Here is a 14,799-nt window from a genome sequence, read left to right as displayed (position 1 = left end):
AGTATGTTTGACAGTTTAATTAACGCACCGCTCAAATTTGATTCAATCATAGAAGTCTTAAGATAAAACAACCCTCCAAAATGATCACTTAATTACCGTTTCTAGTTCTTTATTTTCTGCAACAAACAAATTAATGTTTTAATTTGATAAAATTTCTTGCAGTAAAAGATCAAACTTAATAAACCTTTTGTTACACAATATATACTTAAAAGTGCATACTTTATCATTCTATTGCAAAATAAAGTGACATTTGCAGTCTCCCAAGCTGTTGCATTTTTGTACAGTTATACAATGGTTTAATTAGAAACAATAACCGTGCATGGGTTTGGGCTGTTGCATTATTGCAAATTTAGGGGTAAATTTCTCTACCTGCATGAGAAAGATGTCTGCATCAACCATGGAGTAACAGAAGTGACACTGGACGTACGTCATCGCCTGACCCTTAATCTGCAGGCCGTTACGCACCCACATGTTCGCATATATCTCTGATGTGGCCACCTACAAGAGGGAGGGCTTAACTTAATAATTATTCTACACACATCATTATATAGACTGTGAGGATTTTGTCTAAGGAAAACAGATACAAAACAGAGAAATTGCATACATTTTTAAACAAGTATGCATGATGCACATATCAAAATGAATCACTGAACTTGTTGATACCAAATCAAAAACCTTCCAAGTTTCTAAGAAAATGGTACTACTACTACATGTGCAACAGGAAAAAGGTATAAAATGCGAAATGCACTTAATACCTCATATGAGTCTACAAACAACTTTATCAACCAACAAAATGGATCCCAGCTAACCTGTATCTGTAGCAGGTGTATAAGCAGGCATTTGAGCATGCGTTCTGGCGGGATGACAGAGACCAGGTCCTGTCCCTGGTGTTGTACGGCCTGCACCATGAACGTGGCCAGGTAACGGTGTAGAGGGAGGTGGAACGTCAGCTGCAGGGGGTTTGGCTGCAATGTATACATGTGCAGATCACAATTCGTATTGTGTTTTAAGTCAGAGATAAACTTCTGAAAAACAGCTTCCAAATTTAAGTGACATTGCCATGTTGCGGAACTTTGGCAAAACTGTGCTTTCTGATTCTGTATCACACTGTTACTTGCCCAAAACTACTTCCTTGTTTATATGCAAAAGAAATAGGATAAATAATGGTTGACTAAAAATAAACAGTTATTTTTGTTGATTTCCAATAAAATAATGTGCTTATTTTTTTTCCAAATTTCATTCTAAGCGAACTAACAACATCAACATCTTGTTGGTAACAGATAGTAATGTTGCACTCAACCATTGGTTCTAATTGGATGGACTAGTATGTAATTTCTTTTTAATCACCAAATCCCAACTCACATTGGTTGATTCCTTGCATGATATGGCATCAAACCAGTCCTGCAGTGTGTCCTGACACGCTGATATCATGTGCTTCGTCACATAGAATGTGTCCTGGAAATACAGATATGAAGATCAATACCTATCATGTATCATTGCATGTTAAGTATGATTAAATCCATAAATATGCCTGTTGGAAAGGATCGGTTTGTTTAGGGTTTATCATGGTCTCCCTGCACCTATTGGCTGCATTATGGCTTGACCCCGCCCTGATCCATCACAACTTAAATTGTATTTAAATGCCATAAGTGACATGATATAGAAGTTACTGCAATTTTTTAAATTTTATAATTGCAGTTTTTACATGTGAGCCAATCATTGGTACAGTACATTGTCATTTTAGACAGTTCAATGTAAAAAAAACATATATTATATATATTATCATGCTGATATTTAAATCAGGAGCTTAACTTTCTCTCTGTGAAAATTCATTCAATAATATTCAGAAGTTCTCAAGTTATTAAAGAAAAACATCCATTATGGGCGAAAAAGGTTCCAAAGACAGTAGAGTGATTCATATCACCTTGGAATTTATAATAATATTATCCTTTCTCAGAATCAAGCTCAAAGAAATCAGTATAACCTAACCTGTTTTTTGAGGTGTGAGATGAGGGACCACATGGGGGAGGCGGATATCTCGAGCTCGGCAGAGAACGCGGCGTAATACGTGTCTGGTTCAAACTCCACATGCTGGTGTAGTTCCCGAGTATTCAGGTTCATACCTGGCATTTTTCAAAAACATATTTTTAGTATAACTTAATCCATTATTTTCCATGACAAAGAAAGTACTAAAAGTGTATAGTATCAATGACAAATGCTATATTTTGCTCTGCATCCTGCGTAATAAATACATAGAAAGGACACATTATTCTTAAACATGTAAATCAGTAGGGTGCATATTAAAAAGTAATGTGTGCATGCTATGCCTAGGACTCTCAGACTTTGACCCTTAAAGGATCAATGGTTATGGAAAATATAGTTCCAAGAGACACATTTTAGGAGACTTGAAAATGAATCACAACTACATTAATTGAGAATGCATCATTGGAGAACAATGCTACCTATTATGTCATCTTGTCTAGTGTGCGACCTCATTATTACACTGTGTGAATAGTGCTGTACAAGAAGCCCAATAAACAAGAGATGTTTGTCAATCATTGACCCCATGGTCAAAAACATGTGCAAGATTGAACAAGGTGTTTATGAAAGTAAAGACAAACATTTGAAACAGCATAAAAGTCATCAGAAGACTCTTTACCATGCCCTTGACTTTGACCTTGTGATTTCCGAAAAAACAGCTCAATGTTCCGTACCTTGGAAGTATGAGAGCAGTTCAAGCCACATAATGACCAGTTTGGAGTCAGAGACAAACTTGTAGGCAATGTCCGCATGTGAGAGAAGGTTTATCAGGTCACTGATGATCGGCCAGTAACAGTGCTCCTTCATAGACTCGTTACTGCAGTCAACTACCATGTGGAAGTTCTGGTGTGCGTCTGCAAATACAGGCATCAGTAAATAATTCAATAATAGATAAAAATTAATAATAGATAAATATTAATCTACTAAATGAGAGACAAAGTCATCCATGTACTTATGTTATGAACCGAACACCAACCCTAATAATATGGTTATCTGTTGGAATATCTCAATAAGTATTAATGCAAGAGTAATGGGCCTTGCTGTACATACGTGTAATGTCTCAATGTACCAAATTTCAATTTAAGATCTTTAACAATGCCAAGCCTATCACAATACCCAAACCTTTTCTAAAATTAGCCTATTTTTCATCTGTTTAATCATCAGGAATAACAAAGTCAAAGCAGTCCGGTAACATGCTAGGACTACATAATACCTTGTCTAGTTTAAAATAAAATGATAGCTTGGATTGTATTCACCAATATACTTTCCATTTCACAAAGGGCTCTTCCATGTAGACAGACAACACTTCCCCAGAAGACGCTTAAAAACTGGACTGTCTCCCTTCATCATATGCTGTTGCAAAAAATAAACAGGGACATCCCCCTGAACAAGAACCTCCCGTGAATAAGGACCTCCCTCCCCTGAAAGAGGTACTCTCCCTGAACAAGGAACCTCCCCCTATAGACTTTCCATAAATTGAGCTCATTGGATGGATGGGTTGTACCATATAAATGAAATAGCCTGAAAACAGCCGATTACCTTGTAGTGTGCTCTCAGTAAGAATCTGTTCCAGCATGTTGTTTAGGCTCACTATGAGAATATACAGCAGGTTGTACTCCCGGACCATCTGACAGGCCAGGCTCTCATTACTGAATAGCTGAAAAAGGGGAAAGAATTATTTTCGTTATTCAAAAAACAAATATGTGGAAGGAGAAAATGACAAGATTTATGATCATGATGTATTAAGTCACACCATTGCAATTGCTCTGACACTTCGGTTCCCCACAAAGCATTACCCAACAATCTCTCCAAATACAGGCCTTCAAATGTGATATATACTATATATGTGTTTACAGCTTTAATAAGTTGGTTCACAATTGTTGTAAATTAAATAAGTTTAAACAAACCTAGTGCAAAAATTCTGGCCCCAATTTATTAAAAATACTTATGACAAATCTCAATCTCAGTCTCAACTCGTTTTATCACAGACTCAAAATTCATTGAAAATGATGTATGTTTTGACATCTTTTTAAAGCACATTATATAATTTAATATGTTGATTAAAACCTTATTTCAATATTCCAAGGGAAAAAAAATTATAGCTAAAAATAATTATAATGCTTTTATGTAATAAAATGAGTTGCGATTAAGATTTGACTAAAGTATTTATGTGATATTGGGACTTATTTTCAATAAGTCTAGTTTTGATGGCAGCAAGACAAGTGTACCTGCACACTGATATGGACGACCCGGTTAGCGACAGTCTGTCTGTCCAGGGCATTCACAAGGACACGGGAGATTCTACTGTAGTGCTGAATAAACGCTCGTGTAAACTCCTCCTGCAAAGAGATTAAACCATTTTTTTACAATTTGTTAATACACATGAGAAATTTTAAGGATCAAAACATCACTGTTATGTTTAAAGCTTGTTGATATATACTCATTCAATTTAATAACACAAATATTTACAATGAAACTTTAAAATATATATGAAATGTAAACGTTCTATAATGTATCTCGATCTGTAATGTATCTCATAAAAAATGGATACAAATATGACAGGTTGTTAATTGTTTTTGATAGCTTAAATTATTGACATGATGGTAACCATGAACAAAATAATGATATATATATGTATACAGTTAATGACTACAGAATAGCTTAACAAGAGGCACATCAGTGCCTGTGCTCCACTGGCCAAAAGGTTCAAGCAAAGACCACCTAACGAACATTTTCGTCAAGTTTCATAGAAATACAATCATCAATTTTTGAGAAGTTATTTAAAAAAAATTTTTACTTTAATAGCTCTGGCTGCCATGTTGTGCAGTGGACCGAAATGATTTGGGCAATTTGATTAAAGGAGCACCAAACAAACATTTCTGTCAAGTTTTATCGAAAAAAGGTCATCGGTTTCGACGACAAGTCTTATAAAGTTTTTTTTTATTTTTTAGCTCTGGCAGCCATGGTGTGCAGTGGACTGGAACCATTTAACAAATTTTGGTTAATGACCATCCAAGGAACATTTCTGTTAAGGTTCATTAAAATCTGATCATCGGTTTCTGAGAAGATGTTCTTTAAAGGTTTTTCTATTTTTTTGCCCTGGCAGCCATGTTGTGCAGCGGACCGGAACCATTTGAGCAATTTTGGTTAAGGACCACCCAAGGAACAATTCTGTCAAGTTTCATCAAAATCTGCATATCCGTTTCAGAGGAGATGTCGTTTAAAGATTTTGCTATTTTTAGCTGTGGCGGCCATATTGTGCAATGGACCAGAACCATTTGAGCAATTTTAATAAAGGACCACCCAAGGAACATTACTGTCAAGTTTCATCAAAATCTGCCAAACCGTTTCAGAGGAGATGTCGTTTAAAGATTTTGCTATTTTTAGCTCTGGCGGCCATATTGTGCAATGGACCGGAACCATTTGAGCAATTTTGGTAAAGGAACATTTCTGTTAAGTTTCATCAAAATCTGATCATCGGTTTGTGAGGAGATGTTCTTTAAAGGTTTTTATATTCTTTTGCCCTGGCAGCCATGTTGTGCAGCGGACCGGAACCATTTGAGCAATTTTGGTTTTAAAGGACCACCCAAGAAACAATTCTGTGAAGTTTCATCAAAATCTGCCTATCCGTTTCAGAGGAGATGTCGTTTAAAGATTTTGCTACTTTTAGCTGTGGCGGCCATATTGTGCAATGGACCAGAACCATTTGAGCAATTTTAATAAAGGACCACCCAAGGAACATTACTGTCAAGTTTCATCAAAATCTGCCGAACCGTTTCAGAGGAGATGTCGTTTAAAGATTTTGCTACTTTAGCTCTGGCGGCCATATTGTGCAATGGACCGGAACCATTTGAGCAATTTTGGTAAAGGACCACCAAAGGAACATTCCTGTGAAGTTTTGTCAAAATCCGCTTATCAGTTTCAGAGGAGATTTCGTTTAAAGTAAAAGTTTACGCACGCACGCACGCACTCACGACAGACAATCTGTGACAACATAAGCTCCATGGCTTTCGGCCAGTGGAGCTAAAAAGGAGTACGCTCATCAATAAAGCATTTTTGAAGACAAACTTGTCAAACTGCACAGGTGCATAGCCATCAATGACAAATAAATACATGAATACATGATCTAATTCTCATATATTTCACAAAGAAATCAAAAAGGCAGTGATATATTTATGAAAGTAACATGAAAAGAAAAAAATAATTACCATACAATTTTTCGTTATTTCAGTGTGTGGAGGGAGGGCAAAACAGTATTATATACAATATGACAATACGCTGATGAAATATTGTGATATATCACTTAAAAATACAAATCTCTACCAAATAAGCACACTGTATACATATTTCAACATTACTTTATATTTGAGGTCTGGTAGAAGACTAAGCAGTAGTGTGACAATTTTCTGTGGGAACTCAAATTTCACTGTCCAGAACACAAGCTCCTCCAGGAATGTCCGGTGTACAAGCTTCTGGTTCAGGCCCGGCATATCTGCAAGGGAACATGAATATGAGGTCCACACTCATTTATGACACAATCTGCGAAAACCGGGTCACAGATAAATACAGTTGAACACCGCTATTCTGAACACCGTTTATCCGAAATTATCACTATTTTGAAATTATATTTCAGTCCCAATTTTACTCCTTCTTTGTTAAACTAAATTTTTGGTCATTAATCCGAAATCGCTAAATTCCAAAATATTCGCTATTCCGAAGCAAAATTACAGTTCCGATTTGGTTTTTCACACCTATTGATCAGTTCTTATTTCGAACTCGATCATGTCATAGCTTTTCACACCATTCTGCGAATGCACTCAGGCATCAGCTAGAGGTGACAATGGAGCACAATTAGCGCTTGTTAAAGAATGACATTGAGCTCATGCATGTTACAAACATTGAGGTCAGAAAATGAGCGATTCATTTGGGTGATGTAGTGTGTATATAATTGCTGGTTAACACAATATTATTCGAAAATGTCTACCTCATCTGATTCGATTACTGCATTGCATACATGTACTGTCATATTGTTTTAAATGTTTTATGTTGTTTTAATAAAGAAGTATAATAACAAATTATTTGTCAATTATTAAACACTAAATCAACAAATATTATTGTATACCAAAGATAATTCAAACCGAGTGTATCGTATTGGTAATGTGTAACCGACATTGCTATCCTCACAACTTATTTCACGTCATCTACAATTCGCGAACGCTGTCATTTGCGGAAAATTGTTAATCTGAAACATCGCCATTCCGAAGTAATTTGTTGGGTCCCTACGACTTCGGATTAACGGTGTTCAACTGTATGCCTTAACGCAAGAAAAATCCCATATTTTTTCATCATGACATGATATGTCATTAGTCACAGTTATACTGTCTCTTTGTTAATTGTCAGTATAAAGAAAAGCTGTTATGCCCCAAAAAAACAGTGTGTTGAACAAAAAACTGATTCCTCACATTACATGGTGTTCACCTGTTTCGGCAGTTTTTGCACATTGCTCAATCATTATAAAATATCCCCCAGAAATCATTATATCAACAAAGAAGTGTAACAATGTATTATAACATGTATGTGAAATTAGACGCAACATCGAATCTAGAATGGCACAAGTGAACTGCTCAAATTTTGAATGTGGTCTGTAACATATAAACAAAGCTTTGCATACGCAGACAACAACGATGGCGCTTGCTCTTCAACAGGAGACAACAAGGTTGTCCGGTTCATGCAGTGGTTAGCGCACTCGCTTCTCACCAAGGCGACCCGTTTTCAATTCTTGCCTTGGGGGCATGTGGGTTTGGTTAGTGGTTACCAAGCCTGACAAGTGGTCTTTCTCCGGGCACTCCGGTTTCCCACACAACACAATACCAAACTCTCGGCAACATTGTGCCAATGAGAGTGAATTAGTAGAAGTTATCATTACTTTCTCAACAATTGTTGTAAAATATGTAAATGTTTAAACTAACGATAGACAGCATCAATGTTGTATCTGCTTCTATACTAATGCCAATTCACTTTTACTCCAGTCCTTTATATTCATTCAAGGTACTTATTCCTGTTGTTGGTGCAAATGTCCAAGTTGAAATCAATCTTTACAATAGTCCATACATGTTTATATATACCTTCTAGTTCATCAAAGCCCCTGGGATACTGAAGGGAACTGACAGCAGCTTCATAATCTCGCTGGCTCTTTGAATAAAAACTGTTGCTTGCCTCCGCCAAATTAGCTAGAAATTATATAAAAAAAACATTGTGGGTGCTTTTATTCAGAAAGTTAATCTGTCAAGAAAAAAATTAACTAGTAACAATACTGTATTGATGCTTAATACATGGTCCTCACTGGCTACGGCCATTTTTTAGTTGGCAACATGAGTTTTCATTATTTTTTATAATGACATAAGCGACGCTTTGAACCTAATCTGCCCACACTAAAGCATAATTCTCTGTTTACAGCGACACATGCAGTTATGCTGCAGCAAATCCAGCAGGATCTTGTTGATCATGCTCATTGGGGCCTCTTCATACTGACTGGGGCATTTTTTTAGCTTTCATGGATTTTCACTGCATCCTTTGTCGCCTATTAAATGTCCAACCTATTAATTTTTCATTATAATTTATCATCAAAATACCACTAATAAGTATGTTTATGGGCCAGTATTCACAAAATATCTTATTAAAGTCTTATTCAAGTCATTTCTGAACGTAAGTCATTATCATAAGTTAAATTGTTGAGTATTTTACTGGGTGTATGATATACATAATAACTTAATTATGTCTGAAACACTTTTTCATTTACTAGATTGAAAAATCTTTTATGTTAAAAACACTTATTCTTTTCTTTTAATTTGAATATAAACATTTTAAAAGAATCAAGAAATATCTTAAGATATATTTTGAACAACAGCCCTTGGCCTGTATTCCTAAAATATCTTAAGTCATTTCTTAAGTCAAATTCCTAAAATCTTTAAAGTCAAATTTAAAGAAAAGTACAAGCGCATCTTACAAAAAAAGTCTGTATAGTACTTGAAATTAATCAGAATAAACAGTTTTAGATATTATTAATCTATCATATGACCAGTGAGATACTAAACTTAAGAAAATGAATTAAGTTAAGAATTGACTTAAGATGTGTTATAAATACCAGCCCTGAACACGAAAGCAAAACTAAAATTGCAAGAAGAAAATTTTTGATTTTCTACCGGTTGCTGTGTGTTGGTTGACAAGGGTGGTGTACATCTCCTTGCTGGTGAGGGCGGCGGCCATCACATGTCGCATGGCAGCCCCCATGTCACTGAGGGAGTGGAGAAATGTGAGAAATTGTTCCGCATCCTGCATCGCCAGTAGGTATGTGTCCATCATTTCTGGAAGCGGTCATGCAAGGAATTAAAAGCAACAACAAATACTACTGCAAATTCAAAACACTCCAAGACATGAATTGAAATCAGAGTTTAATTTCATAAAGAATCATAGGACTGGTTTGAACCTAGGAGAGATTTTAACAGATGTACTGAAATGAAAAAATCCCTCCTAGGTATGCACCTGCTCCTAGGTTTTATGCTGCTATTCCTAAGAAATGAAAGCATTAAAGATGTTGTATGTGCCTTTAAAATAATAAATAAAAAAACAAGAGCTGTCACAGAGACAGTGTGCTCTACTATTCCGCCGCTTTTCAGTGTAAGGATTGAAAAGTTTTGCCGAAACATGCATGGATCACTGTTAGATTAGATTCCAATGCAATACATATAAGATGAGATATTAACATAAATGTGGTTACATGCAAAATTTTAACCAGAATTTTTAAGTGTAATAATAAAGGGCCATTATTTGCAAAATACAGTTATCTAATTTGGTTATTCAATTAGGTTGGGTGGTTGAATACCATTGTATAAAGTCTCAATGCAATACATCAACTAATTGCTGAGATATTATCCTATGTGTGCTAACATGCAAGACCTTAACCAGAATTTCTAAGTCGCATAATAAAGGGGCAAAAATTATATAATATGAAAGATAGAGTTATCTAACTTGATTAAATAAGAAGGTTAAATGGTTGGGAGCCTGTGTGTAAAGTTTCAATGCAATACATGATGTATTCGCTGAGGTATTGACTTAAAAGTGGTTACATGCAAAACCTTAACAAGAATTTCTATGTTGAATAAAAAAGGGGCCATTATTTGAATTTAATGCAAACTAGAGTTATCTTACTTGGTTATTTAAGTAGATTGGATGGTTGAGTACCATTTTATAATGTCTCAATGCAATACATCCAGTAGTTGCTGAGATATTAACTTAAATGTGGTTACATGCAAAACCTTAGCCAGAATTTATAAGTCGAATAATAAAGGGCAATTATTTTGCATTAAATGCAAACTAGAGTTATCTAACTTAATTACTTTAGTAGGTTGGATGGTTGAGTACCATTGTATCAAGTCTCAATGCAATACCTGAAGTAGTTGCTGAGATATTAACCTATGTGTGCTTGCACGCAAAACCTTAACCAGAATTTCTATGTCGAATAATAAAGGGCAATTATTTGCATTAAATGAGTTATCTAACTTGGTTAATTAAGTAGGTTGGATGGTTGAGTACCATTGTATCAAGTCTCAATGCAATACCTGAAGTAGTTGCTGAGATATTAACCTATGTGTGCTTGCACGCAAAACCTTAACCAGAATTTCTATGTCGAATAATAAAGGGCAATTATTTGCATTAAATGCAAACTAGAGTTATCTAACTTGGTTAATTAAGTAGGTTGGATGGTTGAGTACCATTGTATCAAGTCTCAATGCAATACCTCAAGCAGTTGCTGAGATATGTGCTTGCACGCAAAACCTTAACCTGAATTTCTAGGTCAAATAATAAAGGCCTATTAATTGCATTAAATGCAAACTAAAGTTATCTAACTTGGTTAATTAAGTAGGTTGGACGGTTGGGTACCATTGTATCAAGTCTCAATGCAATACCTCAAGTAGTTGCTGAGATATTAACCTATGTGTGCTTGCACGCAAAACCTTAACCAGAATTTCTATGTCAAATAATAAAGGCCTATTACTGGCATTAAATATAAACTAAAACTATCTAACTTGGTTAATTAAGTAGGTTGGATGGTTGAGCACCATTGTATAAAGTCTCAATGCAATACCTCAAGTAGTTGCTGAGATATTAACCTATGTGTGCTTGCACGCAAAACCTTAACCAAGGGGTGATGCCGACGCAGACACTTGGGTGAGTAGTATAGCTCTCCTTATTCTTCGAATAGTCAAGCTAAAAATCAAGGGCTATGATTTGTATTTTATAGGTTAATATGGAGTTTTGTAAACTAATTGTGCATGTGTAGCCGTGAATAACAGTGTTAACTATGAAGTCCATTGAATGAACAACATTGGAGTAATAAGTGAAAGTGCCAAGCTGCCCTTTAACTTCAAAAAGACACAATGAGTGTGCCCTAAATTCCCAAGTCAAAATATGTATAAATTTAGGAAAAGATTATCGAAACTAATTATTGCATGAAAAGTAATGGAGTTATAAGTGTAATGCGAAATTCAAAACCATGTCTTCAAAGTACCAGGTTTGGAGTTGTCCCGTAGGTGGTAAATAAGTCGCAGGAAAATCCGAGGCATCATCGTCTCTGCCACTGCCAATAGATCTCCAGGGGGACGGGGCTGGGTCTGTTGGCGATCTGGGCCATGTCGTGGGCAAAAGCTATAAGGAGAGAAGGTATTAATTTTATTAAAAAACATCAAAATTATACATAAGATACTCATAATTATGTATATTTATTTATATTATATATCCGTGCATTCAAAAAGTGTGTCAAGAGAAAAAAGCAAACCAGCTTTAGTGTCTCCCAGCCCCAAAATCTCTGTAATATTAAAGCTTCTCATTGTTTTTTACAGTTTTAAGATCTATTTACCTTTCCATCACTAAGAAAATACTCAACTGAAGTTATATATCACATTCAACCACAAGTACAGAGAATAAAAAATAAAATAATCCTCAATAAATAAAACTCTTCAAAACAATTTATCAGTTCCATGTTAACAGTGATTAAAATTGGCACTAGCATGAAGATTAAAACATTGAACACTTCTTTCTAGAATATTTTATTAATAACCAAAATGATTTATACACAATATGGTTATGCCACTAGTAAAATGTTAGGTACATAAGAATGTAAAAATTCAGGCTAGTCATTGGAAATCATTTAAGATTAAAATGAATAAATGATGCGCAACTCTTCTTGTTTTCTATCCGATCATCTATTGTTTTGATCCAGTCATAAATCCAAAATGTCTGCCCTACCCTGCTGGGTTCATGACGCTGACTTCTCCGCAATCACATGCCCCACCAGCCTGGCTGCGGAACATGTTGTAATCGTGCCCTTCATGGTTACCCGCTTGGAAACAATCAGCACACAATGACATGCATGGGGACACCCCGCATGTGCGACATCTGTAGGCTACGAAATTGGCTGTCCACACCAGACCACAAGTGACTGCATTATCATACTGTCTCACTGTCAAATAACAAATTAAATGTTTTAGTAAACAATAAGTGAAGGACAGTGAGAGACGATATTTATCATTGGTTTTAGCAGGTTTTTCAAAAAAAAAACATGACGAGGTATTGAAACTGTTAAAGCAACATGTAATGCCACTTGTAAGATATACAAAATCCGATGACAAAGAACAGTTCAATCGAATTCCATCCGACAAACCTGTTTTTGAGAACTCTTCGAAAGTGCTTCCACCAGAAATCAACCATCGCAACCAATCCAATGTTTCGTACTCATCGAGTGGTTTTTCTGGGTTTAAAAGGAAGTCAAGTAAATCTGTAAGCTTCTGTGAGTCGTGCTGCTTCGAACATTCAGATTTTACTGAGACTGCAACACTTCTTTTGCTCCGTTTTAACAGAGCTGTCATTTCTGGTGCTGCCATTTCAGTTTCCAACCTTGGAACTCTGGGTAAATTTATCGCATTGCTAAGACGATACCGACTTCATTTCTAATATCCGTACATTTTCCGTATCACGTTTCATTTATGATAAGTTGTGTTACGCATGCATTTCCTGGTGTACTTTCATCGTCGTTGTTTTTTTTAATCACAAATGTTTAAATTGATGTAATAAGTGACAGGATAAAAAGCGAGAGCGTTTTTTTTTTCATATAAAACTAATGTACGCGTATAAAAATGATTACAGAATGTCCACAGCAAATTATCATTTGTTATAATTGATATAAAGTATATGGTTTATATGATTATATGTCTGTGATGATTTCAAAATTGTTTTGTAAAACATGTATGTCAGAGGACGAAGGGACTAAATATAACCATTGAATCCTTATACTACAATACATACTCGTATGTTCGTATTGTGTCTGGCAACAAGCGAGTGTACCAGTTGCCGATGTTAACGATTTTACTCGACGATTGGTAGGGTGTGAATCACAGGGATCATAGTCGGTTAAAAGGCTCACTCAAGCTTATGCTGTACTTGTTGCTATATTTTACCGACTCAAAATAAATCAAATCTTATTATTGAGTTATGCCTCTTGATCGACAGACAGACCGAAACAAACATGCATTTCATGTTCTTATAGTAAATTGTTATAAAAGGTTATAATACAGATCTTCTCTAATTTTCATTGTATTGATATGCATACTACATGTAGTTATACTGTAAGGCAGAATACAGCTATAGTTCATGGCGCATGAAAGTATTATTTAAGAGTTTCAAGCCACTGCAGTAAGTACATCATAGTATTTTTAAATAACTTGGTAATTTGTGTAAGATGTTTCCAGTTCTATTGCTGATACAAATTTGAACATATTCAGAGCAAGGCAAGGCAAGTAGCAAGAATATAATGAAAACTTCAGAGACAAGCCCAAGACAAGCCCAATCAATCATTCAAATACAAACCCATTTTAAAGGCATTAGGTAAGGGCCCGAAGGACACGGAACGAGAGACGCACACGTACACACCCCAGGACTAGAATCAGTCACGAAGGCTTGTCTACAATGAAAAGTTCATTCGTGACAATTTACCATTGTAAACATTCCAGATTGACGACAACGTGCACTCTGGGGTTCGCGCCAGTGTTGGCTGTTAATTTTTTGTTGAACTTTTCTACAAAGTGATTTAATCATACATGTAATATCGCCTTGTATGATACTGACTTGAGTACAGGAATAAATCTTTAATTTTTGTTTGAATTTTGTCTGGTTGCATCACCTGAAAAACTTACAAAGGCTTTGTCCTTGTTGTTGTCATAAGCAACAGTATTTACAAAATATGTATTACAATTAACACTTAGACCCGAGGAAGAAAACTCACTTCCCCGTTAATTTTCTTTTCCGGGCATTCGCTTGCCAAGTGCTTTCGTTAGCCACAAAAGTTGCAGTCTTTCTCTCTTGCTGATCAAATGTTTTGATCTCGAGCGTTGATCCACAGCTGGAACACGTTGCCCCATTTCTGACAGTATTAGCGGGTTTCGGCGTGCCTCGACCTTTAGTTTCATATTCTCTTTGCCTCTATGGTGTGGTTGCGGTGTTTCATGTACACGTTAACTATTGTCCATATGTTTAATTGGATATTTGAGAGGTCGTATGTTCCAGCAATGTCCAAATATTATTGAAAAGTTAAACTGTTCACTTCGCGAGCTTGGCAGATTGTACAGCACAAACATTGTGATCACATCATCATGTTGTCAATATTGTCCTCTGGAAAATCACAGTCTGTGAGTGCAATCTCAAGTC

General features: G+C 35.8%; 1 protein-coding gene across 1 annotated transcript in view; it reads right to left on the bottom strand.

The window, feature by feature from the left end:
• The window catches only part of LOC128231310 (E3 ubiquitin-protein ligase ubr3-like), a 36,965-nt gene extending 23,980 nt beyond the window's left edge, over positions 1–12,985 (bottom strand). The window contains exons 1-13 of the mRNA XM_052943961.1: positions 12,761–12,985; positions 12,346–12,559; positions 11,609–11,745; positions 9,243–9,404; positions 8,166–8,270; positions 6,399–6,532; positions 4,269–4,379; positions 3,580–3,697; positions 2,715–2,894; positions 1,990–2,123; positions 1,363–1,455; positions 810–965; positions 370–498 (exon numbers count right to left, since the gene is read on the bottom strand). Of these exons, the coding sequence (XP_052799921.1) occupies positions 370–498; positions 810–965; positions 1,363–1,455; positions 1,990–2,123; positions 2,715–2,894; positions 3,580–3,697; positions 4,269–4,379; positions 6,399–6,532; positions 8,166–8,270; positions 9,243–9,404; positions 11,609–11,745; positions 12,346–12,559; positions 12,761–12,980 (1,893 nt within the window). The 5' untranslated portion in view covers positions 12,981–12,985. The remainder of the gene's footprint in view (positions 1–369; positions 499–809; positions 966–1,362; positions 1,456–1,989; positions 2,124–2,714; positions 2,895–3,579; positions 3,698–4,268; positions 4,380–6,398; positions 6,533–8,165; positions 8,271–9,242; positions 9,405–11,608; positions 11,746–12,345; positions 12,560–12,760) is intronic.
• Positions 12,986–14,799: the final 1,814 nt, after the last annotated feature.

Source organism: Mya arenaria, chromosome 1 (genome assembly GCF_026914265.1).
Source record: "Mya arenaria isolate MELC-2E11 chromosome 1, ASM2691426v1".
NCBI lineage: Eukaryota > Metazoa > Mollusca > Bivalvia > Myida > Myidae > Mya > Mya arenaria.
This window is presented reverse-complemented; position numbering and strand designations above follow the sequence as displayed.